The 27,783-nt window shown below is 32.7% G+C and overlaps 5 protein-coding genes across 7 annotated transcripts; 2 read left to right on the top strand and 3 right to left on the bottom strand.

Moving 5' to 3' along the window:
- Positions 1 to 1,788: 1,788 nt before the first annotated feature.
- Positions 1,789 to 2,629, top strand: LOC146940683 (uncharacterized). The gene has a single exon (XM_085757982.1). It carries the CDS (start codon positions 1,895 to 1,897, stop codon positions 2,471 to 2,473), a length of 579 nt encoding a protein of 192 aa, XP_085614108.1. The 5' UTR covers positions 1,789 to 1,894; the 3' UTR covers positions 2,474 to 2,629.
- Positions 2,630 to 4,255: 1,626 nt separating this feature from the next.
- Positions 4,256 to 7,704, bottom strand: LOC146940682 (nudix hydrolase 2-like). Of its 2 annotated transcripts, none has more exons than XM_085754391.1 (9): positions 7,438 to 7,704; positions 6,301 to 6,509; positions 6,114 to 6,179; positions 5,889 to 6,026; positions 5,493 to 5,570; positions 5,363 to 5,413; positions 5,214 to 5,248; positions 4,997 to 5,105; positions 4,256 to 4,826 (listed from the first exon to the last, which is right to left on the bottom strand). In XM_085754391.1, the coding sequence occupies exons 2-9, from the start codon at positions 6,358 to 6,360 to the stop codon at positions 4,623 to 4,625; spliced, it is 741 nt and encodes a 246-aa protein (XP_085610517.1). In that variant the 5' UTR covers positions 6,361 to 6,509; positions 7,438 to 7,704; the 3' UTR covers positions 4,256 to 4,622. The 2 variants fall into 2 exon arrangements, with proteins under 2 accessions (XP_085610517.1, XP_085610516.1); XM_085754390.1 differs by having other exon boundaries at positions 7,010 to 7,439.
- A 1,906-nt stretch (positions 7,705 to 9,610) lies between these two features.
- Positions 9,611 to 13,661, bottom strand: LOC146940681 (Ribosomal protein L13 family protein). Its single transcript, XM_085754411.1, is given in 7 exon segments — positions 9,611 to 9,903; positions 9,905 to 10,042; positions 11,501 to 11,612; positions 11,835 to 12,001; positions 13,160 to 13,231; positions 13,388 to 13,449; positions 13,582 to 13,661. Coding segments are annotated over 6 exon segments (576 nt in total). The 5' UTR covers positions 13,418 to 13,449; positions 13,582 to 13,661; the 3' UTR covers positions 9,611 to 9,846.
- A 1,504-nt stretch (positions 13,662 to 15,165) lies between these two features.
- LOC146940680 (Protein kinase superfamily protein) lies at positions 15,166 to 21,685 on the top strand. 2 transcript variants are annotated; one of them, XM_085754409.1, is made up of 17 exons: positions 15,166 to 15,276; positions 16,080 to 16,673; positions 16,838 to 16,981; positions 17,099 to 17,312; positions 17,738 to 17,831; positions 18,011 to 18,104; positions 18,298 to 18,352; positions 18,499 to 18,590; positions 18,697 to 18,867; positions 19,269 to 19,325; positions 19,429 to 19,512; positions 19,603 to 19,687; positions 20,392 to 20,453; positions 20,538 to 20,612; positions 20,759 to 20,863; positions 21,046 to 21,187; positions 21,294 to 21,685. In XM_085754409.1, the coding sequence occupies exons 2-17, from the start codon at positions 16,095 to 16,097 to the stop codon at positions 21,365 to 21,367; spliced, it is 2,127 nt and encodes a 708-aa protein (XP_085610535.1). In that variant the 5' UTR covers positions 15,166 to 15,276; positions 16,080 to 16,094; the 3' UTR covers positions 21,368 to 21,685. The 2 variants fall into 2 exon arrangements, with proteins under 2 accessions (XP_085610535.1, XP_085610536.1); XM_085754410.1 differs by having other exon boundaries at positions 15,166 to 15,361.
- A 528-nt stretch (positions 21,686 to 22,213) lies between these two features.
- LOC146940679 (PKS-NRPS hybrid synthetase cheA-like) lies at positions 22,214 to 25,652 on the bottom strand. Its single transcript, XM_085749889.1, has 3 exons — positions 23,790 to 25,652; positions 23,279 to 23,480; positions 22,214 to 23,159 (listed from the first exon to the last, which is right to left on the bottom strand). Exons 1-3 carry the CDS (start codon positions 24,969 to 24,971, stop codon positions 22,522 to 22,524), a joined length of 2,022 nt encoding a protein of 673 aa, XP_085606015.1. The 5' UTR covers positions 24,972 to 25,652; the 3' UTR covers positions 22,214 to 22,521.
- Positions 25,653 to 27,783: the final 2,131 nt, after the last annotated feature.

The raw sequence follows: 27,783 nt of genomic DNA, 5'->3' as shown, positions 1-27,783 counted from the left end.
CACCACGTTATGTAGTTGACTTTTTTCATGAAAATTAATATCTACTCTCTCCATCTTTTTTAGGTTAATTTTTCATATTTTAAGATAAAAGAAAGAAAAGAAAAAAACCCTAAAAATTGGGCTCTGGGCATCAGGCCTCAACATTGACTTTAACTCTGATAGGGGGAGCCTGTCAAAAAGTCACACTTAATCTTGAAGAGCGCCTGAGCTTGGCCAAGAAATTTGTGCAATGGTTGCCCTCTCGAAGCACATGTTTAAAAGAAACGTTAGGAATATGCTTTTTAACCCAAAAATGTACCCCAACAAAGAAGCGTATATACATGTATATATGAGAGTGATCTAAATTTTGAAGAAGACGCAAGACTTCTAAAGAATCTATTTCGCAAATAACTCATTGAATAAAGTTCCTGTTTACCAATATCAAACCATGATAAACCCCAAATAGCTCAGCAAAAAGCTCATCCCTTACCCCTTATTAGAAGAGAATCCAACGTACACTTGAAAAAAGAATAGTAAATGCATCTAAAAATTTATAGATGATCTTATATTTAAGAGAGTAGTCAATAAAACGTTGGAAAATTTTAAATTTAATTTAGTGACACATTCAAGCATGCAAACAATTTTGGTTATTTTATGCAGAATGTTGTTCCCTTGGTTCCCTCTTTGACAGACAAATTCCTTTAATAGAAAGAACAAATTAACATTAGAGTAATGATATTTTGACATCCATTTGATGACAACTTTATTGACAACCTTGTTTTTCTCACTTCTTATTGGTCAAAAACAATGGAGAGAGAAAAAGGAAGAGAGAGGGTAACAACATCATGTGAGTATGAGAGAGAAAGTTGTCCAAAAGTTGTCAAAAAATGGTTGTCAAAATATCATTTCTCTTAACATTAACATTGGCCTAACCTAAAAAGAGAACCCATGAGTCATGATCAAACAATGTAATTTTCAAGATCCAGTTAAATAGCCAAGGATCCTAGGTATAAATTAATAAATTAATATAGTACAAGTGCCATGTGTTGATCTCATATGCTGGCACATGGCTTCTCTTATTTCAAATTAAAATGCTGGGAAGTCAGGGTTTTTGAAGAGTTTTTCACGTCAATTACACACCATATGCCACCAAATTGCTATTACAAGAAACAAATCCACTTTTTTTATTATCTTAATGACTTGGAAAACTGCTATTTTTTCTTGAAGGATTCTATATATAGCATGTTGTTAATTTAATAGTTACTACTTACTACTAGTAGTACATTAAGGTTGTTATTTTCACACAGATATCAACAGGATATTCACTTCAACAATGGAAAGCATAAAAGAATATTCTTGTTCTTGAAAACCTTTATAAAATCCTAATCAAAGTATCACACTATTATCACCAATTACCTCATTGTATTTCTCTTTCTATTATAAAGTTCTAAAGTTTAATTTGGTAAAAGAAAAATCACTTGTCTCCTTGATTTACCTTAAACTGACATATGCCAATATGCCATGTTTTAAATAAAGTACATGCTGCCAAATGTTTCTTCTTCCTATCCAACTAACTTATAAACAATACTATTTCTGATTTTTTTTAAAGTTGTTTTAAATTTATTTATGCATATAAAAAAAATATTGTTATTTTTGATAAAATTATTGTTTTTTTTCCTGTAATATATTCAACTATTTATTATCTTATTTTATATATTTCTCTCTCTCCAATAAATAGTTAAGAATATTTTTCACAAAGCAATAGTTAAGAACATTTTTTTTAAGCAAACATAGAAAAATAAAATAACCTAAAAGAGTAGTAAGTAAAAAGTCTTGTTCATTATTTTAGTATTATTTTAATCTGCTTTTTTCCTTTGACAACACTTTTGTCTTGGTATATGCTTTTTGAAAATTGATGGGGTGGGAAAGCAAAGTAACATACCAAATGCTCTCTTGCTACTTTTGCTTATTGAGGATTATATCCTCATGGTCATGGATGGCTTCTCCCTTTGCTCTCTTGATGTTTTTTTCAACTTACAAACTTGTTGGATTAGGATTTTTCTCACTCTTCTTCTCATCTATGGCAATTCTTTTGTCTACTATTCTATACATATGGAAACATAAAGCAGTGGCAATTGATGAAAATTTTGCAAAAACTACAATGCTCATGAATGAATCTATGATTGAAGCAATGGAAAGGAAAGAAGAACATCAAGCTAGTGATATTGGTGTTGTTGATATTTATGACTCAGATTCTGACTCAGATGGGTCAATTTCTGATGAGGAAAATCTTATAGAAATTGCACTTCCAAGTGGGCACTTTGTGGATCAACAAAAACAAGAGTGCAAGTACAATAAGTGCAGTTTACAGCAGCAGAAAAATTTGATGGAATTGTTGGCAGAATATAATGAAATGTATGAGGAAGAGAATTTGATAGAGATTGACATATCCATTGGTTCAATCAAGTGCTCAAGGTTTGAAAATGAATCATAGTCAACATACAAGTATAATTGGTACCTTTTTCAAAAGTTTCATGTTTGTTGTATCAAGTTTTTTCATCCACCTGCTTTTATATATTTGGTTGGATTTGGAATGTAAATGGTTTTGTTGTTAATGTTGTGAAGTATATGAAGTTAATGTTACTCACAATTTATTTTAATATTTTTTTTTATATAATGTTACTCACAAACTTTGGATACTTATTAAAGGGGAAATGACTTTGGGAACCTATACTATAAATTACTCTAAACTATTAATGGTGGATTCTTTCCTGATAGGAAGTATGGGTGATCATAATTATTTGACATAATATTTGAGCATATTCACATATTTGTAAAAAGATAAAAGAATTAAATAATATGTATTTTTGAAATAATTAATTATATTGATACTCTCTTTGTCTCACAATAAGTAAGTTAGTTGACTGTTTTACATATACTAATGCATAATTTTGATCTTTAATATCTTTAAATATTTATCATCAAAAATTATAAAAATTGATATTTTAAAAATAGTCATCGTGACAAATCCGACAACAATTTATATACTACAATTTATTTTTCAAAAAAAAATAAAAAATTACAATTTGTCTTTATATATTTGTAAAAAATATGATTAAAATATGTTGTGTGAATAATGTACATAGTTAAATTGGATCTTTCATTATAGAACATAGCAAGTATATATATTTTGATGTATGTTCAAATATTGTACACAAATCATCGTGACCAATATAAGTATTTTTCTTGCACCTCATTGTCCAACGGAATGAAGAATAGATGTTACTATATAATAAATAAATAGAGTAAAAAATAAATTAATCAAATTCCATTTGACAATTGCAAAAATTAATTAAATTAATGATTCTTGACTTCAACAATCCAATCTTTTTGTAAAAAACAAATTAAAATGCAAAAACATCATATCACATGAGAACCTTACATCCTAATTAAGTTGGGCCTTGACCCTCTAAAACGGACACCACTTGTGTAACAGGATATCAATATTATATAACATTGGTCAATGAAGGTGTGCCACATAACACTTCACATGCATATCTTTTCTCTTTCCTCTTTAGACCTTCCTATGTGACACACATTCATTGACCAATGTTATATAACATTGGTATCCAATGATACACAAGTGTGGTGTCTCTCTAAAACTACTAAATATTATTTGCAACACCCCAATAAAGTTATTAATAAAAAATAAAATGATGAAAGAAGAAAATTGGGGACTAGCCCAAAACCTTAACAAAATCTAAACTTATGAGGGTCAAATCACTGGAATCAACAATCCAATTATATATATCCATTATAAAAAAAACAATTCAACCAAATATTAATATTGAACTTTTTACGGTATTAAGAATAGCTCATATCCAAAATCTGAAAAATAAATAAATTACCTGACGATCGTATCATATACTCCATTTGAAAATAATATAGTCAATATTCAACAAGGTAATTTAGGTAACATTTCCGAACAATTTTCCAGCATCTTTCTCCTCACGAATATATTCTAGTATCAATTTCCACATATCAAGTTATATATGTATGATTTCTTCATCTTTTAAAAAAAATGTATGATTTCTTCAATATTTTTTTTTTATATATATATATACGGGTGTTATTAGCGCAAAATAAAAGGTATATATGTATGGTGAAAGTGTAAGGAATTTACATATGAAACTCGATTCTCGTTCTGCTTCTATATTAAAACTGCTTATATAATATTTATTTAACTTGCTCGATTATATATATTATAAAAAAAAAATGGGGAAAAGAAAGGGAAAAGGTGATTCTTATTACTTCATCAATATCAATATTATTATTATAATACAGAACTGGGACAACTATTACAATAAAGAAATTGGAAAAACTATTATGGTTGACACTTGACTTGTGGATGTATTGAATAACTAAACCAACAAATTAGCATTCCTCTACAAATTACAAAAGAATGAATGACTTGAATGAAATGAACAAATAAAAAAATTGACAACATTATTCCAATCTTCCTATGCTTTGGAATTGAACAATGACCTGATTTCAGGCAACTGTGGAAGTATGTTTGAAATTTCTGTACAATGCTATAACCCTTTGTAATTAAATCAAATTAAATAGGTGTGCCAAGTTCAAGATTAGTGAAGTTTGGAAGTTAACAAATGGGAAGAATCTTTTGTGTTGATGTACACATGGGACTTGCAAGAGGAAGTGCTAGTAAGCATAGTAGAAAAGCCTGAGTACTTTCCTTCCAACTTTGATAAACCTACTTTTGTAAGGAAGTCAAATAGCTCATTTTGTTGGAGAAAAGGTTGAGCTACATAATCCTCAATTGCCATCCACTGAATTTTTTTAAAAAAAAAAAAAAAAAACCCACATTAAATGAATTGGCTTCTTTATGCTTGTACAAAATTAGTGTATGAAATGATAAGTTGAGAATATGTGACATGTAAATGCTTAATATATGTTACATGTTCTAGAAATATGTAAAACTAAAGTAATGGACATATACCTGAGCTGCCTCAATTTCTGAAGCCTGGCTCTGAATGTTAAATGACCGAGGTTGCAACATGCATATAAATAGTATCTCTGACTTTTGAAAGAAACATTTATGTCTTTCTCTGATATAACCAGAAAAACAAAAATAAGACTGAAATCGTAGAGAAAAATGCCAAATATAGTAATATTCGAACAACATGCAATGTGAACATTTTTGGTCCAAATCTTACCTGAATGCTAAAACTTCAACAAACTCAGTGTCTATCTGAAAAGATGAATAAAAGCAATGGCCTTAGAAAAGGTTTGAATTTCAAAATATGGTTAAACTATATTTCATTTAAATATGTTTTTTTCTGTACAAAAAAATGTTTTTGCTTACTCCTGTCTCTTCTTTGACTTCTCTGATTGCAGCAGCACAAACATCCTCACCCTGCAAATTGAATTCAAATGAAATTAAAAACTAATCTTTCAAAAGTTTAACAATCAATGATAATTTTTAACATATTTACCTCATTAACAGCTCCAGTAGGCAATTTCCATATTCCTTTACCGCTGAATCTACCATTTTTTTCCTGAACCACAAGGACCTATCAAATAAAAATAAAATAATTTTATTAGTACACTACACATTAAGAAATATGTATGGTCACATCAAGGTAGATATTGACTCCAGGTTCATGAAAAGTACAACTGGTCATTGAAATATAGTTTTTTAGTCCAGCCAAAATGTCCAACATAGTCAAATAAATTTTTTGAATGCTTATAGTCATGTGCTGGTGGAATCTATTACAAATATTTATTACTTAGAGCCTATGAAACAACAAGAATGGCACGAGACACCCAACATGTCTCGGTGTCAGACACCGAACACACCTTCAATCTGATTAATAAAAAAATATACTGACCTCCATATTGGCATTGACTACAAAAGCACCGATAGAAATGCGGTGAGAAGCATTTGCAGGAATGGTATCAGGAGTGTTGGGAATCCAATATACAAGCATCAAGTGATTTGGTTCAGCATGATGGTATTTGAATCCAGCCTATAAAAGGAGCAGCAAAATGTTACATTACATCACATTCACAAGGAATTTATTTAAATCATCACAAAATGACTTCTGAATCTTTACCTCAACAGCAGAAGCCACAAGATTTGAGTGTTCTCTTGGCAATTTGATCCACACTCCCTTCTTTCCCTAGAAAACAACATTCCAAAACCTTAACAACCAATAGAAATAACAAAACAATATAGAGCTGTAAACTTAATTGATTCCAATTTTTCTTAATTTTAAGGATTATAATGACTTTGAAATCTACCTGTATCCTCCATTGTGATAATGAAGCATCTAGCATAGAAGCAAAATCAAAAGAATCCATAGGTTCCTCAATGTTTACAATAACTCCTCCATGTTGATCCTCAACAGCTTTGAGTAATCCAGTAGTACATCTACCTCTCACTTCCTCATCCAATAAAGCTGAAGAGGCAGACCAATATGCTCTTGGGAAAAGAAAACTGTTCTTGTAGCCTAAAAGGGGTCACAAATTAGTACTTGAATAATGCTTAGGCACAACAATAACCATATTGAAAAATAACTTTGCTTATAAAAAGATATTGAAAAATAATTTGGTGTGTGTTTGATTCAACTTAGAGTTGTGTGGTGTTTGGATGTTTTCAACCAACATTGATTTTGTGTCAAGGTTTGATTCTATTTTAAAGATAGAATTTGATATTTTTGTCTCTACAATTGATTTTAAGTCTCATATATTGTTCAATCCATTTTTACATAAATGGATCACAGAATAAATCATTTTACATTTCACTTCAAAATCAATTTTTATCATCGCATTACCAAACATAATCTTAGTGCATGTCTGAATTAGTGGTGAAACTGTTGGAATCTTCGTGAGTCACCCTTAACAAAATGAACACTTTAAAGTTTCACAAAATCACGGTGTCACATTGATTTTGTCAAATTCAGTGTCAATTCAAACATAGTTACTAAGCTAATTCATTTGTAAACATTACCTTGAAATTGAGGGATGATAGAGCCATGAGAAGTTTTAGTTTTAGCTAAAAGTGGAGGGACAGAAGATGTGAGGAATGATTTAGAAGTTGCTAAAAGGCATGAAGAATAAAGTTTGCTAGTGATAGCTCTAGACCTCATCATCATGAAAAATCAAATGTGATCAACACACAAGAGAATAACAAAAAGTAATTTTTTGATTGGAAGCAATTATTGATGTTATGATTACTTGTTTTGAAACTTAGCTAATGGAGAGAATACTAGCTAGAGAAATTTTATAGGGAGTGAGAGGGACAATTTCCGTGCAATAAGTGGCAAGAACTTTGAATTAGTCATTTAATGTGTTTTAAGGAACACTTAGGATTAGAACAAAGAAACCAACATGAAAAAGATGGGCTAGAAGACAAAAAGAAAATGGAAATTAAGTTACCTTTTCATGCATTCAAACGTAGGAAATTAAGTTGTAACATTTTCTTTGAAGTTTCAGATGAAAACGCGCTGCAAATTTTATCAACCAACGTTAACCAATCAAATTTGTTTCTTTTTGCATTAAATTAGTTGCATGACCCTTGAAACACATCACGTATATGGTTTATTTATATTATATAGAGAGATTGCTTTAGCAACAAAAAAAAATCATTATACCAATAATTACTATAAATGATAAAAATGTTTCTTTGGCAAACAAATTTATTATAAATGAAACTTTTTTCAATTTTTGAAATTAATATGAGAGTAAAGGATAATTTTTATTATCTTTAGATATTAATTATATTTTTTAATTCATCTATCAAAATATTAATTACTTATAATATTTTTTTTTTGGTTACATGAGAAAAAGGAAAAAAAAAAAAAAGAGACTATTGGTCGCGATGATAAACAACACTCATACTGTCTGCCGTAAGCAATAGACGAAGTTCAGCTGGATTATTAAGCACAATCATAATGACTTATAATATGAAATAGAGAATATATATATATTTTTTAAAAAGTTATATATATTTTTTTTGAAAGAAAAAAGTTATATATATTTAGTTCCTGTCAAAAAAAGTTATATATTTTGCATATTTTAAAAATTAATTTTGATGGACCGTTATGAGTAATTTTTGTTATACCTATAGTTAAAATTAATCATTTTTTTCTTGACACAAAAAATTAGTCATTTTTAATGATACAAAAATGTATGATTGGTTGATTTTTAATATATTTTTGGTTTGGTTGGTTGACCTTTTAATATATTTAAATATATTTTTTATCAAACCTTTTTTTTTTCCGTTTTTAGTTATTATAATTCTTTCTTTACATATTTGATTTTTGTAAATATATCATTTTTTGATTTTGGTCATTATTGTTTTATTTTTGTCTCTAAATATTTGTTTGTTATGAATTGATCATGTAATTTCTAAAACATTTTTAGACCTTCTAGTATGAGCGACATAATGACTGAATCTGAAATGAATTTTGTTGTAACAAACTCCAACATTATCAAATTTCACAAGGACTAAAATAAATCAACATATTTAAGCCTTTAATGAATAGGATAGGATATCCTTTTATTTCATTCTTCTTTGAGTGTTTCTTAGTGTTTTCTGCTGGGAAAATACCAGGAAGACGTTCAAATTATGATTGATCTTTACAACGTGATGCTTCAATATTTTACACTATTCGAATGGTGGCTTAAATCATACAACGTGTTCAGCACCAGTCTCAAACTAAAGCAACATTGTTAAAAACTAAAGCAATTTCCTAGCATGCTTCCTACCTCAAATTCTTCTTATAAATGTTCTTGATGGTTGCTTTAGAGCTCACTCCTCTTTCTTTAAAAGATTTCAAGGAGTCCCAATCTCTTTTTAACCTTTTTTTATTTATTCAGCCATGCTAGCTTCTTCACACTCAATTTTGATTCTTTTTTAGAATTTTCTTGCAAGGAAATATCCATCATTAATTTCTAAACCTCCTCAAGTGATTAGAATTTTTGTTCCTTCTACGCTAACATCACTTTATAACATACACAAGTTTGATGTGTGATTGCTCTTAAAAAAAGTTTGATGTGTGTTTTCATATTCCCCGTCATAGGCTCTGTAAATCAATTTCCGTTTGTAGTTGCATCTTGGCTTGATTTTTGTAAATAAAAATTGACTTCTTTTTTTACACTAAAGGACCTGATGATGACATCAAAAGGTAGATAAGTATTTCAATTTTCAAACTGTATTATTTCATAAATAAAAAATATCAAACTTATTTTAATAATTAAAAAAACTGACGTAGGCTAGGGACTAATACAGACCAGGTCTTAAACTAGTCTTTATTCCTCTCAAGACCTGAAGTAAAATCAAAATATTCCACAGCATGAAAAAAAAAATCATTTTATTGTCACATTACATATTTCGAATATTTGTATGATATATGTCATTTTTGGATAAATATTTTTTGTCGCCAAGGAGCCTAATGACTAAAAATTCACCGTTAAGGGAATCTAGGGTTCAACCGCCACCCCTATCACAATGTCCATACCAATTGAGCTATGCTCATAGGAATATTTTTGGACTATTTTTATTGATGTCAATTGCCAAATGTACCTTTAGAATGCCAAAATGGTAGTCTGGTTCGAACTTGAACTTAAGCATTATCACAAAAAGATGCAATATTGTGTACTAAACACAGTTTCTTCTTAACAATGTTCTTACTAGGAGATCTTAAAAACAAAAAAAAAATTCAAACACAACTCAATATGACATTTATAGGATTTGTTAAAAGCAAACAGATAAAGCCTACTTCTCATTCAAATGACAACATTTTCATGCACTCTCTTCCTATGTTTCACTCTTTTTGCTATTCTTCATTTCCTCAGCATTCTGTCGCTGCTCAGCATTCTCTTGTTGCTGCTCTGCCTTTTTCTGTGCTCGAATCATTGCACGCCTTGCTCGTGGTCTCATCTCTCGTACTGTCCTAGGAGGCATCACATAAGGTTCTAGTGGCCGATCACCAAAGGGGTGCTCACTACCAGGGAAGATCCTTAATTTCCGGTCCCTGTCCTACATACATTAGCAATAATGCAAGAAAATGCAACTTAGACCATCAATTCTTCAATATTGCATAACTAATTAAAAAGAATAAGGAATAAGCTATAACAAGATGAAAGGAAGAATAATTGAAAATCATAGCTATGAAGAAAACAATTCTTGAGCAATAGGTCGTTGAACCTTCATCTCTGCACATGTATGAAAATGACCTGGTGAATTTTATTTTATATACATTGATATCACTGTTCCCCAATGCCCTTCTTTCTTTCATAATCGAAAGTGCTAGCGAAATACTACTCAAGTTAAACATTGGATCCTATGATAAAAAGAAGAAACAACAAATCATGAAGTTGGCTGGCATTTGACACAACTAGTAGATCGAACAACAAAAAAGTGACATTTTCAGCTCATGTTGGAGGCCGCGATTCCATTCCTGTAGCTGGACATTAATTGGCAGGTCATTGACTAGTACCATTCTACGTCATCACAAAAGGCTTGTGGGATGCCCCGAATTTTAAAAAATTGGGCAACTACTCTCCCTAAAAACTTTCACTTGGCCTCTAAAATGTAATTCTTCAAGTTCATCATTAGGAATGTTAATTATGCTATGGACATATACTCACTCTTACTTTGTTACATTATTCAAGCAAGGTTTACCGGTGAAAGTTTTGGTGGTGAAAAGTTTTTTAAGAAATTAAGGTACTTGCTCATATTAGATTGATGTGGAATGATGAAAGTGGATTTTTTGTTGCCCAATTTACAGTTTAGAATGGATGACAGCAGGAAGTTCAACAGAGTCATTAGAGGACTGCCATTTTAGAATCCATAGAAAAACGAGTCAAGAGATTTACTCCAGCAACATAGGATGAATAGTTCTCTGTCTCGTAAACGAAATAGCTGGATTACCGTTTACAATTGTGAAAAATTTGAGATTCTTACAGAGAAAAATTTGACACTGTCCTCATTATTTTCTTTTATTCTTTTGAATTGTAATTTGGCCCCAAATGGTCATGGGCCTTTATGGGTTAGACTATAAGAAATATATTGTAAAGATTTGAACCTGATTTAAAAATTTGTATTTTTTAGGGTCTTTTGATTATTTTGGAAGTATAATTGTAGAGATATTTTAGAAATCCACAAGTTGTTATAATGCTACTTGCAGGGCACTGTTTTGAAAAACCATTAGGTCCTACCCCAAGTTCAATTTTGTTCTCCACTAAAGATACCCTCAAGTCACTTTCCTTAGACTTGATTCTTATGGTAGGAAGCAGTTCTGGAAATCATAAATCAAACATCCTTACGATCTCATTTCATACTGTTCGGAATTTTCTATTTTTGGTCTCAAATAGGACTCTACTATAGCAAAATTTAAACCAACAATGAAAAAAAATAATCATTCTGGCCACCAGTAATTTAATTCAATACTTTGTTAAAAGCATTTCCAAAAACATTGGTCTATAAAGTACTTACATCACGTAAGTTGTTTTTAGGAATCATGCGCAGAATAGCTTTGCGAATAACATCTGTAGGGTCTTTGGCCATCTGATCCTTCAGAGTTCTTTGCTTAAGGTGGCCCACATACCTACATGCCACTACTTTATGTCAGAATAGTATGAATAATGCCAAAAGATTGTGGCACAAGAAACCATATACAAAACAACAATTATAAAACTGGAGGTAAAATTTCTAAGAAGATAGGCATTTAAATCTGAATAAAACCATTTGATTTATAAGAAGCCTAAAATTATAAATACTACTTTGGTTCTAACAAAATGTATTAAATGAAGTAATGCAAAGAACGTGCCCTGTATGCCAGTAGTAGACCTTGTCTGTCAGCTTCCTCCCAGTCACAGCAATATCCTTGGCATTAAGCACAATGCACATATCTCCATCGTCACGATTAGGAGTATAAGTTGGCTTATCCTTTCCCATAACTACAGTAGCTATTTGAGATGCTAACCTCCCGAGAACCTGCATGAGGAACATATGAATCAGCAAAATGATCTTATGACTTCAAATTAGTGAATCACTCAGTAGTTGATCACAATCCAGAGTCCAGACGCTAAACAAAAGTTCATAAAATGTCCAAAGCTCGGGAATCTTCTACATGATCTCAAATAGCACGTGCTTACAAATAATTCACCCAATAAATTGTTTCAAAATGTCCCGCCAATAAATAATTCATGGCTCAACCTTCCAAGAGAAGTAACTAATTACTTATGATGATTTAGATAAAATATATGTTCTCATATGAATGCGCTGAAGAACTAGATAATGCAAGAGATTTAAATTCAGTCTAGATTATGAGTGAAATTGGCTATTCCTATTATGAGGATAACTTTTCACCTAAAAAGGACAAATGTAAAACAGTGGATACAACACATTTTAATTAGGAGAAGATGCCTAAAATAAAATAAACTTAAAGTACAAATCCTTACCAAAAGAGACAACATCAACATCAACCAAATCTTATTCCCCTACATGAATCAAACGACGTCATAGTGTTCTATCAAAAACCATATCTTTCTCCATCTCATTGATCTCTAGATCTTTCTTAATAGTTTCTCTAGTTTTTCTAGGTCTTCCCCTACCTCTAGTGATTTGCCTCCCTTCCATCTGATCTACTCTCCTTACTACCACATCCACATGACTTCTATCCACATGCATAAACCACTTAAGTCTAGTTTCTATCATCTTTTCTACTATAAGTGCTATCCCAAATCTCTCTAATATTTTCATTTCTAATTAAAAAGTGAACGCCATTCAATATAGACACAGGCATAATAAAATGTTATAATTTATATAATTATTATAGTATTCACATCTGTATTGGTAGACCGTATCTGTGTCGGATTTGGGAACAACTACTATTTTAAAGTGTTTCTACTTCCTTACTGTTCTTTAACTAGTACACTACATGATATGCAAGCCAATCAGCCAAATGTTTGGGAAATGGGAACCATTTCATAAACCTATTATCTCGCATTTTATTCTTTTCTCAAGATCCAAAACGTAAAACCATAAGATATTCTACAAGTCTAGCAGAAGCTTACTCTAAAACCACATACTTCAAAGGAAAAAAAAAACATTTTACATTAAAATCATAATTTCATGGTCACATTCAGTCACCTGGCCCTTGGCATCGAAAACCCGCCACCGGAGCCCATCAAGATTAATGCGTTTAATTCCAGCTGCCGCTCTCTGAAAACACAAAAACAACATCTTTTACAATACAATTCCAAAAAAGACTCCATTTTTAACTAACCCAGAACAAGTTGCATTTTCACAAACACTTGGCATGCATATTTGAACAAACTATTTCATAAATAATGACAAGGGGTTTTGAAAAATCCTTACCTTGAGGTTGAAGGAGTTTACCATCTTCATTTTTGCTTCAGATTCTTTATTCAACCTTCTTCCTATTCAAAAAAATAAAATAAAATAAAATAAAATTGAAGGTGCATTGAGTAATGAAGAAATAGAGTGTAGAAACATAGGATACGATGAAAAAACAGAAACAGAAATAGAATACGATGAGAAGAAAAACATACTATAAATTAAATTTGAGGTACAACGGAGCACCAAGATCCTTTCTTCTTCTTCTTCTCTTTTTCGTTAATGCTGTTTTTTCAATTTCTTTGTTCTCACTGTTCTTTTACTACACACAGTTTTTGTTTTTTTTTTTTTTGTCGAATCTCTTTCTCTCTCACACACATGGGCCAAGCCCATTTTTTTGTTTATATTTGTTGCAAGCCCATTTTCTTATATTTTAAAGATAATTTCTTATTGCACCACCCTTCTCGTGCATCCTACAAATTATTCTAAATCTTTCAAATATTCTTGCCTAAAATGCATATAATTTTTTTGTTCTAATATTAAATTTAAGGAGAATGGATGGTGGCATAATTTAAGACAGAATACACTCAGAGTCGAAAAACGCTTACAAACATATTAACATTTATCTTTCTCCAAATATCCTAATAAGACTTGAACCCGAGATCGTAGGATCCAAGTCCTATCATTTTACCACGAAACAAAATTGTTAAAGGTAAATGTATACAAGAACTTGATCACTCCTTTCTTTCATTGTTGTAACTCTGATAATTTTAATATCATTGGAGAACAAGATTCAAAAAATACTTGTATACATGTTCCTAATAATTTCAATATCATTGTTGTCATATATCTAAGGATAAAATTGGCTATGGTAATTTGTTGGATAAAAGATTTGAAGTTACTTTTCGAATTTTGTTTAGTCAAGTGAAGAAAAAGATGCCAAGTGAAGAAATTGACTTAGAAATCATATAACAGTGATTTAGGGGTATATTAGATTATGATTCTAGAAGATTTTAAAAGATTTTTTTTATTATGATAGAGTCCATATGAAATATCACATCTTCATTTAACTCGTATCTGTTGAAAAGAAATTGTTAATGGGTAATAATAATAATAAAAAATCAACGAAGAATGTTAATGAGTGTTTTAAGACATCGGCTAAAATTTTAAAAGGAGTAAATTTGTGTAAGAAAATGATGTCATTTTTACATTAAATCAATGAACCGTTTATATTTCCAAAACAAAAATTCTTTTAACATAGTAGTATTCACTTAAGAACTTGTTAGCGAGATACAAAATTAATTTTAGAAAAAAAAAAAATCAGGTGCATTTTTTGTGTTTTGTCGTATGCTTCTTAACTATACTTCATCAAAATTAATTAATTTAGTTAAGTTTATTCTAGTAAAAAAAAGTACACACAAGGTTTGTCCTTAATTCAAATTGTTGTTACGATTTGAACAAGAAAATAGATTATTCACTAAATTGGAAAATGTTATTCTTGTGTGACATCTTCCATGTCTTATTTCAAGAGAAACAGATATTTCATTTCCCGACAGACACAAAGAGTAGAGTACCATACGTTAACGTTTTATTAACCAAACCGAAGAAAGAACTAAACACATGCGGTCCAAAGAAACCCACACACGCAACATAGCTTCTGAACTTTTATTGTGGCACTCGAACGTTCCACTTCATTTCTTTGTTTTTTCTGTTGTTGAAATAATAATTAAAAACACACTTCCCTTTTGTCGTGTTTATACCGTAACACATTAAAAATAAAACCAAACATTAACAAAATCAATAACCATGTTCAAGTTCAACCACTTGTTCTTACACCTTTTGTAACGTGGAAGCAAGAACGTCCTCCTAGTGGGTCCTCTTGGAGGGTGTCTGTCATTTTTTCCCTCCTGGTATGTTTCTACCTTTCTTCTTCTTCTTCTTCTCTGAATTGTTATATATTATATTGTTGTTTCTTCCATAAGTTATCTCGACTGGGTATGTTATTTGAGACTCCCCTTTTAATAATTTGATGAAATTAATATCAGTTAATCTATTTATGTATACAATGTTTCTAAATGATTATCTTTGATTGTAAATTGATATTCAGTTTGTGAATGACTTAAATTCAAGGATTTTCTTTTTGTTAGTTAAGTTTGAGATATGATACCAATTATCTAAGATAGAGTTCATATCATATCTTTTGCACTTCCTTTCTTTCAACTCAATGATCATGTTCAGTTCACACTTAGTTCAATTAGACAACATGGTTAGTTTACTATTGTACTGGTTGTATTGAACCTTTTTAAGAGTAAGATATGGCAGTGGAATTGAGCTATTGCCATTTGAATATGTTAATACGTTTTTGGCATTGTAATTTTTAGCTTCCAAATTATATTGATTGATTTTCTAGCTAGAGTTTAGAATCATTGGGTATGAGTATGACTCATAGTAGTTAGGTCACTCGAACTGTCATGTACAGTTTAGGGGTAATCTTGTAAATTGGACCGTAGTATTTAAACACCGGTTGTTATATCTTGTAAAATGGATTGTAGCCATTATGCATTCGTAAGCCGAGTTCCATGATCAAATTTCGTGTGTTCTTTGTTTGCGTTTTTCATTTATGTTTTCTTTTGAACCAGTGTTCTAATTCTAACAAGAATTGACTTGACCTTTACAATTTATTTCTCTTATTGTTCATATTGATTTTTTATAGGTATCATTACCCTAAATGGCAGTAATAATGGCTTTGCATGGTTGTTATTGTAACAATATAGAATCGGTAAATCAGCGAAGATCACTAGACAATCTTGGTTTTACAAGCTCAATTTCATCTCATAAATTGTCAAAGAATGAAAGGTCAACATCTGATAAGTTAAAGAGTGGTAAATTTCGTAGATTTGTGGTGGAAATGCGACAGACAGAAATGCCGCCATCAAAATTAGGTAATAATGGTAGAGCTGTTAAAATGGTACCGGCAACTGAGATAGCAAAAAGAAAGACACCGTCAGAGAATAAAGTGGAGACAGTCAATGGCTCAAAGCAAGCTGTTAATGGAGCAAGTTTGGTAAGAAGAGATCCTACTCCAGCATTGACAAAGACAACGAAACCTACAATCTCCAATGAACTTCCACCACTTGAAGAGCTAAAAGTTTTGCCCTCAGATGAAGGCTTCAGTTGGGCCAATGAAAATTACAGTTCCTGGCAGAGATCAATTGATGTATGGTCCTTTGTTCTTTCTTTACGTGTCCGTGTTCTTTTCGACAATGCAAAATGGGCATATCCGGGTGGCTTCACAGAAGAAAAGCAGGTAGGTTTTGGAAGTTCTTTTCTGAACTCTAACTAGCTGGTAGAAAGTTTCTCGGCAAACATGTCTTCAACACTTTGTTCATTAGTTTTCTTTTAATAAATCAATTAGGTTTCTGTTGGTGTTTGTGCTTTGCTGAGCTGAAGTAATTTAACATTGCATTTTAGATAAGCAGAAGGAGGAAAACGGCTTCATGGCTAAGGGAATCTGTATTACAGCTCGGTCCAACTTTTATTAAACTTGGACAGTTATCATCAACAAGGTCAGATCTATTTCCCCGTGAATTTGTGGATGAACTCGCAAAATTGCAGGTGCTTATGTAGATATTTTGTCAATATTTTCAAGCTCATTGGAGATTCATTTATTTAGTGTATTAAACTTGGTTGGATAAAAAATTTATTCTTAATTCTCGATATAACATTCTTCAGGACAAGGTACCTGCTTTCTCCCCACAGAAAGCAAGAGGCTTTATTGAGAGTGAATTAGGAGCTCCCATTAATGAATTGTTTAAAGAGTTTGAAGATCGGCCAATTGCTGCTGCAAGTCTCGGTCAGGTTCATCGTGCAATTCTGCACAATGGAGAAAAAGTAGTTATCAAAGTTCAAAGGCCTGGTTTGAAGAAGCTTTTTGACATTGACTTGCGTAAGTTGTGCTCATTTTGTTTCTGCCATTTGCACATCTTGTGATGTTTTGATAAGTTAGACGTTAGTATCATGTTTAAGATGGATCTAAGGATTTCTGAATTGCTAGAGGAGATCCTCAGCAAAATTAATCATATATAAATGATTTACATTGTCTAATATTACGAAACTTGGAAAGCAGAAAAACTAATAAATTATGAAAATAATACACATCAAATCTTTGTTATTCACAGAAATTACATCACAAAATATACAACTAAGTTTTATATACATGGTTTGCACGAATTGATTTACCACACTGATTGTGAAAGACATATCTGGTCTAGTTATTGTAAGGTACTATGATATCATCCAAAAAGGGACGTTAAAGCTTGGTAATTGTTGTAATTTCAATTTTTAACCTAACGAGTTTCTTGTCCTGTCCAGAAAACTTAAAGCTGATCGCGGAGTATTTTCAGAAAAGTGAAACTTTTGGTGGTCCAACTAGAGATTGGATCGGTATTTATGAAGAATGTGCAACGTAAGTAGTACAGACATTATGTTAGACGAAAATTTCACCTTACCTCATTACATGTTAAAGTTTGAGCAACTCTTTTTGGGCTCATTAATTTTCTGTCTGTAATTATTCTTGCCATCATTTTTAATACTTTGCACTTTGTCTTTTATAACTAATGCTGTCCTGCACATGCTACTTTTCAGGATTTTATACCAAGAAATTGATTATATAAATGAAGGGAAGAATGCTGATAGGTTCCGTCGTGATTTTCGAAACATAAAGTGGGTCCGAGTACCTGTATGTTTCTTTCTGCAATACTAAATCCTTTTAAATATTTGTATTGTTTTTGCTTCCTTGAAACTTGATTTACTCTGACCTTCATAATCATGTCTCATATATTGGAAACTTGTCATGTATAACCTTTATAAATTTCCAATCTCTAACTCCAATTTTAATATTAACCGCATATCCTTCATTTGCACCCTTGTAGCTGGTTTATTGGGATTATACAGCAATGAAGGTGTTGACCTTGGAGTATGTACCAGGTTATCATCTTGAATAGTGCATATTCCTTGTTTTCTTTAAAATTAAAGCCAATAACTTTATTTCCTTGAAGTGTTGTTTCTATCAATATGCCACTGAACCTGGATTCATAATTGCTCTTATTTGATTTTTTTTTTCCCGGGAACAGGTATTAAAATAAATCAAGTGGATACATTGACTTCTCGTGGTTATGATCGATTGAGAATCTCATCACGTGCTATTGAGGCGTACTTGATTCAGGTCTCAACCTTGTTCCTATCTGAAAGTGTATCTAATATCTGATGTTGAATATATTCATCTTATCGGTTCATAGCAATTTTTTTATTAATTTTTGTTTGTGTTACAGATATTGAAAACAGGTTTCTTTCACGCTGATCCACATCCTGGAAATCTTGCTATTGATGTTGATGAATCAATTATTTATTACGACTTTGGCATGATGGGGGAGATAAAATCTTTCACCCGTGAGAGATTGCTCGAACTGTTTTATTCCGTTTATGAGAAGGATGCCAAAAAGGTCTAGTTTCTTTCATTTTTGCAATACTTGCAATATTTAAAGCTTCGAAAATCATCTTAGCAAACAATTACAATCTGATATCGCTTGATTGTTGATAAGCTATTAGGAAAACTTTTTTTTTGTCTGCCTGTTTGTGTCTTCTTGTAATGCAAAGATGCGTAAGATGTTCACATTCACACACACATTAGGCTCTTAATTTTTTTTTTATAATAAGACCGAATTATAGCAAAAATCTGTCCTAATTATCTATTCTAATAAAGGAAATTCAGCTAGAAACACACTCTCTATTACAACAACTCAATACACACTGAATTATATATCAGCGATTCAGCGTGCCTCTTAGCTACCAATTCCAAGGGTCCTTTCACATTTACTTAAACTTTCAATTGACAACGATGCAGGTTATTCAATGCCTTATTGATCTTGGAGCCCTCCAACCCACCGGGGATCTGTCAGCTGTAAGGATATCAAGCAGTTTTAATCTTTTACAAGATGGTCATTCAACAGTTTGAAATTATGATCCATATCTCTATCTTATAAATTTCATAATTTGATTTTCAGGTGAGGAGATCTGTACAATTTTTCTTGGACAATCTTCTAAACCAGTCACCAGATCAAGAGCAGACATTGTCTGCAATTGGGGAGGTACTTGAATATTTAATTCTTTTGGATGAATAAATTTTCCGAATTATCTGAATTTATGGCAATTTTATTATTGATGGAATTTTTTGGCAGGATTTGTTTGCAATAGCACAAGACCAGCCATTCCGGTTTCCATCAACCTTCACCTTTGTTATTAGAGCATTTTCTACACTTGAAGGTTTGCTCCTTCTCTTCTAATGTGCATGAATTAACACATCTCCTTTGTACCTCATTTAAAGTAAGCTAAGGTCAACCCACCGAAGTCCGGCATACCAAAATTGGTATATCGTATATGTGAAGAGGACATAACTCAAATCTTGAATATGAACCTAAGCTCGAAGGCTTGTTGCTTTAACCAAAAGGAAATTGAAAAGTTCTTGCACCCAATACCCCTATTTTCTTATTTGTTTCTTTGTAAACCTTTCTGCACGGTTTCATGAGGAAAGTAGTGTATTGGCAATGAAACATGATTGGTTGTTGAATGACCGAGAAAGAAAAGAACAATAGGATGTAGGTGGATCCATCCCATGAAATATAGGTTTAATGGAACACCAAATCAGTATAAGGCATGATTGGCTGTTATCTATTCATGATATCTTCATATTTTAGGCTTATCTAATTGAGAAAAAACTATTAAAGTAGGCCAGTTGTGAGAGATATCCCAAATTATTTACCTTGGTGTCACCCTACGCTAGACATGTAGTTATTTCTCTATATTATGCATCGAATCTCTGTACAGAATACTTATCAGAAATAATATTCAAGCTCAGTTTTCCATTTAGATACACTTTAACTCATTTACACAATAACACGGGAATGAGAAAATTTGATTGTACTTCATATTTTATCTAATCTTGATTTGACTTTTTATTCTTCTGACAGGCATAGGATACACACTCACTCCAGATTTCTCATTTGTGAAGATTGCTGCACCCTATGCACAGGTTCAGACTGTCTATGATCAGTTATTGTTCCCATTCTCGGTTAAAATGCTATGTAATACTCATATATCATGCATGCTTTTACAGGAACTTCTAGATATAAGGCAACGACAGCCCACAGGGCCACAACTCGTCGGGCAGATAGCAAAACAAGCAAATGATGTACCACACTTTACCTGGAACTTTCATTTAAGCTTTTCATTCCAGATGATGTTTGTTTTGTAATTTAAAATTCTGATGTGAAGCATTATTTTAATTATGGCTTTGAGTAAGAACTAGAATTAACAAGTCTCACGGAACATTTGTAGGTAAGAACAAATTCCATGTCAATGCCATTGAGAGTTCAAAGAATAGAGGAGTTTGTGAAGCAAGTTGAGGCAGGAGATCTGAAACTCCGAGTTCGAGTACTAGAGGTAGGCCAATTCTTTCATCTTCACATGCTATGGTGTATATAAGTTGTACATACATATATTTTTATACATTAAATTACGTCTTGTTTGGATAAACAACTTCATTAAGCGCTTATCGTGTAAGTTCTGATGCCATTCTTCAACTTATTTTTTCTTATTGGAAACGTGTATCTCAATTTTTCTAGTCTGAAAGAGCTGCTCGGAAAGCGACAGTGTTACAAATGGCTACTATGTACACGGTATTAGGAGGAACCTTTCTAAATATTGGTGTCAATTTGACTAGCCAAGGCAATCAAACTTTTGCAAATGGATCGTTTGTTGGTGCAGGTGAATTTGATATCACATAGTTTTTTCTCCAAATATTTTTTATCATGTTCACTATTATATCAGCTTTATTCTTGTGACTGATTGGTATCAGCTAATTCATATGCAGGTATTTTGTTCATACTATTCTTACGGTCTATGCAAAGGGTACAGAAGCTTGACAAGTTTGAGAAAATGTTATAATTCTTTCCCAACAAATATCCAATTCCTTATTGTATATGAAAAATATTGTTGATAACATTCATTTTTTCCGCTTACACATATAAGCTATACAAATACAAGTTTTACAAAAAAGTTGAAGGGTGTTGACACTGTAGGAAACTATTAGAAAATGTCATTGTTTAGAGGAAGAAAAGAAATTTGTCATTTAACCATGAACACTACAGTTAGAAAAACAACTTATAGTTTACCACATTACCACAGTAGTTATGGCTTTCCTTGTACTCTTGCATAATTTAATCCCAAACATTACCAGCACTTGGATCTTGCAGTGCAGATAAACCCTTCAGTGTTCAGAACTATGCGCTTATATTAATCAAGTAAAAACAAGAAAGCATTTGCAGTATTCGGAAATAACGATTTGAATTAATTTGATTTTAGTATAAGTTTTTTCATGTTTAGAAAAAGGGTTGAATTCTGCTCTTTACCCAAATGATTTTGCTCATGCCCAAAGTAAAAGACCTTAATGCCCCTACGCATGTTAAGTCATGCTAGTGCAAATATTAACGTATGTTAACTCACGTTACGTAGGTTAACATGCGTTTGTGTTATTTGTAAAAAAAATTACGCATGTTTACATGCGTTAGTATAATGCGGTGCGTGAGTTAACTCACGTTGGCATTTGCACTGGCGTGAGTTAACTCACGTTCATATCAGAAATAGAAACTGCATTAAATGCATGCAGTAACAGAACAGACTTTTGAAAAGTCTAGAAAGACCCGTAATCACGCCACAGTCATAACTTAACCAAATTACGCCAGTTTAAGTAGTTTATTGGATAATACGACATAATTGATCAAAATTACTTAAAAACATCGTTTTTCTCACAATCACGTAATCACATATAAACGATCCAAACGGTCCAAATTTCATAAATTCGCCGGTAATGACCCGTAATAATTTAAACACACTTAATGACACGTAAACGATCCAAAATAATTCTTTTCATATATTTATATAATATTAGTTACATATTGGCCATAAATATCAAAATTACACAATAGGCTACCAAAAAATATGTCGGGGTGTAATACCACCAAAAATAGGACGAACACCCACCGACCCAAAAGTGTCATAACCTATCTAACTAGACTAGTGATAGTGCATAATCTTCATCTTCATCCATGACTTCGTTCTCTTGCTTTGGCTTTTTCCGGAGTGTCCAAAGTAATAGGATTGTGCTCATTTGTTGGTTTCTTTGGCGACTTCGGCTTCTTAGACATGAGCTCATCGAAGGCGGCGTTTCTATCCAAAAACTGAAAAAGCCATTGTTCCGCTTCACCAATCTTGTGAGTCATCCACTCCTTAGGAGGAGGTGGTAGAGGACAATTTTCTTTCAACTTCACATGAAGAAAGTGGTCCGGAATCAAGCAAAGGCACATTATGTTGGAATGTGGCTTAAGTGGTGGAGCACTCCGAATTGGAAAATATGTCTCACATGAACTACCCAATTCGGGCAAAGTCAATAGAACAACCGCTCTATTGTAGCAACTAGCAATAATGTGACTCATATCCGGAGTGGTCAACCACTTCTCTGGAGGTGCAATACCACTTTTACTTGTTGGAGGGTGTAAACCATCCAAGATAAGTTTGTAACGGCTCTCGGTAGCATATATTGGCAAGTAGTCACTCTTGTGAGTTTTCAACTCATTAATAAGTGTATGACGAACCAAAACATGATCATCCTCATGAAATCCCATGTGCCTAGCTACGACTCGGAAACCACAATTACCATCCCCTCTAACATTCACAATGTCTTCAACGTAAGGTCTCATGAGATTTGAAATTTGTGACATGTATGGTATTTGCAAATAAGGTTGTTTTTTTGAAGTAGGAGTTGAAGTTTGTGAGCGGAGCAAGTGCCAAGACGAGAACCTTTATCCTTTTGAGACTTACTCTTGGCATGTGAACGTTGACTATCGGGATTTTGAGCATCAATAGTCTCCCACCTAGATGGGATTCGACCGATGGACCTCGTTTTCGGTGTAGACTTCACCCTTTTAGGTGCCCCCTTGGTGGCCACCTTTCTCAGAGGTGGCTTCAACATTGTTTCCTCCGGAAATCCTAGTTCACGCAACTTGTATTTGATGAAGAGTTTCATCTTGTAAGGGGCCTCTTGATACGTTCTTGAATGGAGTCCTATTCCTCCGTAACAAAAAAATTGGCATCAACCTCTTCTCCAATTACACTTAACCTTCGCCAATGAGGGTGTATTTCATCCAAAAATATAGGCAATTTTTTCTTTCTCTTCTCGGCAAGAATACAAGCACAAGGCAACCCGAACGTTGCCATTTGAACACAACCACAATCTTCTTTAGCAAAGCCGAATCTCCTAGAGCGTTCATATTCTTCATCGATGAAACCCAAAGCGGCCTTAGAGACATACCCCTCCAACTCGGAGAATAACTTGTTTTTTTTTTTTGTATTTGTGCACCATGACGGTTTTGCTCCTCCCAAAACTCCCATGTATCTCACCGAATTGGTTTTTCAACATTTTGTCTATTTCATCCCAACATGTTGCCAAATCTCCCACACTACTCCTCAAGTATCTTTTCAATTGTGCATGAGCCGATTCAACAATGTTGGTGCTCCTACACCCTAGATGCAAGTATGTATTCGTCCATGCCCTCACAAAATGCTTCTTAAGGGGCAAAACGGTTTCCTCAACATATTTAACATACAATGGAAACGGTCCGCATACCTCATCTTTGAATGTCAACCATGCAATTGCAAATGAATCCTCCGTAGGAGAGTTAACCACATCTCTCCAAGCACTCACTATTTTCTTAACAAGCTCATATTGCTTGTCATCATCCGCTTCCTTTGCTTCTTTGGCAACAACTTTTCCTTTTCCTTTCGAAGGGTTGGCATTGACTTTACAATCCGTGATGCACCTAGATCTTACATTCTTCTCAATATGAAAATAGCAAAGTACATGGTCCGTTTTAGGGAGAACTTCGGCAACGGCTTTCATCAAAGCGGGGTCCCTATCCGTGACAATCACCTTAGGCATGTTGTGTTTTGAGGTCAAAAGACCAACCAACATCTCAAGTGTCCATATGAAGTTATTCTCTCTTTCAAAGGAAAGAAAGGCAAACGCAACCGAATAGGTCAATTTGGTAGAGGTGACACCAACAATCTCAAATAATGGCATTCGGTATGTATTGGTTTTGTAGGTCGAGTCCATGACCAAAACGGTGGGAAAAGTGTTGAGCATATCATTTGAATCCGGATGAGCAAAGAATAAATCTTCAAGAGTGGTTTCCTCGCTATTTGCTCTTGTGAAATAGACATACCGATGCTTCTCCAACTTTGTAATCAAGTATTGCAACTCGGTCTTGTCCTCTCTTTGCCCCTTGCGCCATCTAGTTCGTGCATTATACACTTGCTTGATGACTGTCAAACTTTCTTTGTTTTTTTCCTTCAAATCCGTGAGAATATTCCTAGGCTTTGCCAAGATCTTTGTCATGTCGATAACTCTTTGCTTCTCATCCCCTTTTAGTCGACCCGCAAGAAGGTGGCCGGATAACTTTGGCGCCAAGTCATGGTTGTGAACTCCACAAAGCATTGCAATCCACCATTCTTGTGTTTTTTTTCAAAGAAGCATTTCAACCTAAACGGACAATTGCACTTCCTTGAACCCGTGCCTTCAAGCTTCGGTTTCTTCCTCGTCTTAGGTGGCTTGTATTCACCACTCCTCTCACATTGCATCATCATGTATGGTGCTATTGTACTAGATTTATCTATAGAAATAGTAAATCCCGCCCTAGCCGCTTGTCAACGAACCCAACCAAGCAATTCTTCTCGATCTTTCCATCTCTCGTTTGTTGTAAAAAATGAACCGGTGTTTTCTTCAATAACACGAACACCGGTAGGTACCGGTTTAGGCTTCTCTTCAAAGTTACCGGTAGGTACCGGTTTGTTTGATTGTGAAGTATGTGAGCTTCAACTTGAAAAGGAATTTTCACTTTAAACTTCACATCATTGGTTGGTTTGACTACACCGGAAGCTTTGTTTTTGCCCGGTTTGGGCTCAACGCCATCCTCCGCCACATGTTCAACCATGCCACTCAATGTCTACTCAATAAAAAAAACAAAGAAAAAATAAATAAATGACTTGTGCGGCAAGCAAAGCAAGTAAAAAAAAGTGGCGCAAAATTTCAAAAGTTGGGCAACAGACTGGGCAACACACTAGCGTGAGTTAACTCGCGCTAGTGTTATCTTACTGCGCAAGTTAACTTACGCAAAACTCACAACTAGCGTGAGTTAACTCACGCTCAGCCCTAGCACCTACTGAACAAAATGACGTGACAGGTAAAAAAACAAGGAAAATAGGATGTTTTGGTGATACATTACCGGTTTTTTGATGCTTGATGAGCGTAGAAACTTGCTTCCTGACGATTTGCAATGATTTGGAGTGAAGATTATGAACCAAAAATTCGCACTTTTTGGGTTTTTGGAGGTGGAGGGAAAGAAAAAATGGTGCTTTGTGCTTGCCTGCTGAGTTTTGAACGAAACATATAACTTAGCGTGAGTTAACTCACACTACGTGACTTAAGTCACGTAGGGGCAGTTTGATATTTTACTTTGGGAATGAGAGAAACGATTTGGGTAAAGAGCAGAATTCAAAAGGGTTTATTGGTAAGTAATAACATTTAGTCCTTTAAATTTTAGGTATTAGTCTTCCAATCAAAATTATGGATGACAAAAAAATCCACAGCAGCGGATATCCGTGAATAAAATCCGCCACGAACAGATACCTTAATGGATACTCCCTCCATCCCTATATCTAAGATTCCTTTGCTTTTTTCACATTTCTTAAGAAAAGTTGTCAATGTAATAAATGTGTCTGTTTTATGTGTTAATATTACCAAATTGTCCTTTGTTTATATGTGTATTAAATTTGACTATTCATATTTTAAGACAAGTTAGTAGTATTAATTAGGGGTATGTTTAAGAAAAAATAATAAATACATCTAGTAATTTGAAAAGAGGTTTATATTTAGGGACAAAAATAAAGTCAAATGTGTGCTTAGATATAGGGACGGAAGGAGTATTTATGTATAAAATAAACAGATGTTTCAACTACTCGTCATTAAATAATTGAGTATTTGACGGTATCCACACTCGTAGATATTTGTACTACTATTATTAAACCAAGTGAATTACATAAATAATTTTACTTCCTTTTTTTTTTGGGTACAAACTTCCCCTTCAACTTCAACAAAAAAGAAAAACCAACACTCATACTTTACAATATTATTATGTAACGTTAAACAAGGAACTTTGTTTATGTTTTTGTTGAATCAAGAAACTTTGTTTTTATTAAATGTTATGAACTTTATCTATGTTTTAGTTGAATCAAAGAACTTTATTTTTTATTGATATATTTTAAATGACATGACATACGATCTGATGACACAAGGAGATCAACACTCATGAAATTTCAAGAAAATCTAATCAAAACTTCGATTTCACCACTTTTTAAGTACAAAATTAAGAATAAAAGTTTGTTGCATTCCTTCTTCTTTTTTCCTTGTTACCAAAACATAATAATATACAGACATTACAATAAAAATATCTATACATTTCATTTCTAACCAAAAAAAGTTAATCACATTTAACAAAAACAAAGTTCCTTGATTCAACAAAAGCATAAATAAAGTTCATAACGTTTAACAAAAATAAAGTTCCTTGATTCAACAAAAATATAAGAGAAATGCTAGCAACACACTTTTCGACATACTCTTTTTGATTGGTTAAAATTCACATGTGATCCATTAAATTTATATGGGACCCACATGATTTGGTGAGACCCGTGTGAATTTTAACTAATCAAAAAATATGTTGGAAAGTGTGTTAAATGTGTGTCGCGCATTCCTCAAAATATAAATAAAGTTCCTTGTTTTAAAGACGAATTGAAGTATATATAGGAGATTTTTGACTAAAAATGAAGCTGTAGCATGGTTATTTATGTAAATTACTTAGTATAATAGCCGAGACTTGTGTAAATTACTTAGTATAATAGCGGGGACGAATATCATCAAATCCACATTCACAATTATTAAATAACAGGTAGTTGAAATATCCGTTTATTTCATCCATGGATTTTCATTAAAGTATCCGCCCTATATGTGTGAGTGACGTGAGTTAGTAGTGATATATAAGTTATTTTTTCTATTTTTTATTTTTTAAATTTCTATTTTTTTTAATTTAATGATTAAAATTAATAGATTAGAGTTTTGGAGGGAATTTTTTTAAGGAAAACTTGCATGATTATAGTTATAAATGATGCCCACAAACAGGGGCGGATCTAGACCGTTGATATTGGGGTGGCAAAATTTGCAAAGCAACTATATATATTAACAGAGAATAGCTTTG

This window comes from Medicago sativa, chromosome 3, assembly GCF_051527215.1.
Source record: "Medicago sativa cultivar Bolivia chromosome 3, Bolivia_mono, whole genome shotgun sequence".
NCBI classification, from domain to species: domain Eukaryota; kingdom Viridiplantae; phylum Streptophyta; class Magnoliopsida; order Fabales; family Fabaceae; genus Medicago; species Medicago sativa.
The sequence above is the reverse complement of the archived record's forward strand: the minus strand, read 5'-3'. Positions and strand labels throughout refer to the sequence as shown.

Coding starts and splice junctions, on each gene's coding strand:
- LOC146940683 (XM_085757982.1), top strand. CDS start 1,895: ATGGGGTGGGAAAGCAAAGTAACATACCAAATGCTCTCTTGCTACTTT.
- LOC146940682 (XM_085754390.1), bottom strand. CDS start 7,154: ATGATGATGAGGTCTAGAGCTATCACTAGCAAACTTTATTCTTCATGC. Junction 5,571..5,888: donor TAGTCAATGCCAATATGGAG/GTCAGTATATTT, acceptor TTTATTTGATAG/GTCCTTGTGGTTCAGGAAAA. Junction 5,106..5,213: donor GTTGAAGTTTTAGCATTCAG/GTAAGATTTGGA, acceptor TGGTTATATCAG/AGAAAGACATAAATGTTTCT.
- LOC146940680 (XM_085754409.1), top strand. CDS start 16,095: ATGGCAGTAATAATGGCTTTGCATGGTTGTTATTGTAACAATATAGAA. Junction 17,832..18,010: donor ATTTATGAAGAATGTGCAAC/GTAAGTAGTACA, acceptor GCTACTTTTCAG/GATTTTATACCAAGAAATTG. Junction 20,454..20,537: donor TTGCTGCACCCTATGCACAG/GTTCAGACTGTC, acceptor ATGCTTTTACAG/GAACTTCTAGATATAAGGCA.
- LOC146940679 (XM_085749889.1), bottom strand. CDS start 24,971: ATGCTTTGTGGAGTTCACAACCATGACTTGGCGCCAAAGTTATCCGGC. Junction 23,481..23,789: donor TTATTCTCCGAGTTGGAGGG/GTATGTCTCTAA, acceptor ATCAAATACAAG/TTGCGTGAACTAGGATTTCC. Junction 23,160..23,278: donor TAAGTCTCAAAAGGATAAAG/GTTCTCGTCTTG, acceptor CTTACGTTGAAG/ACATTGTGAATGTTAGAGGG.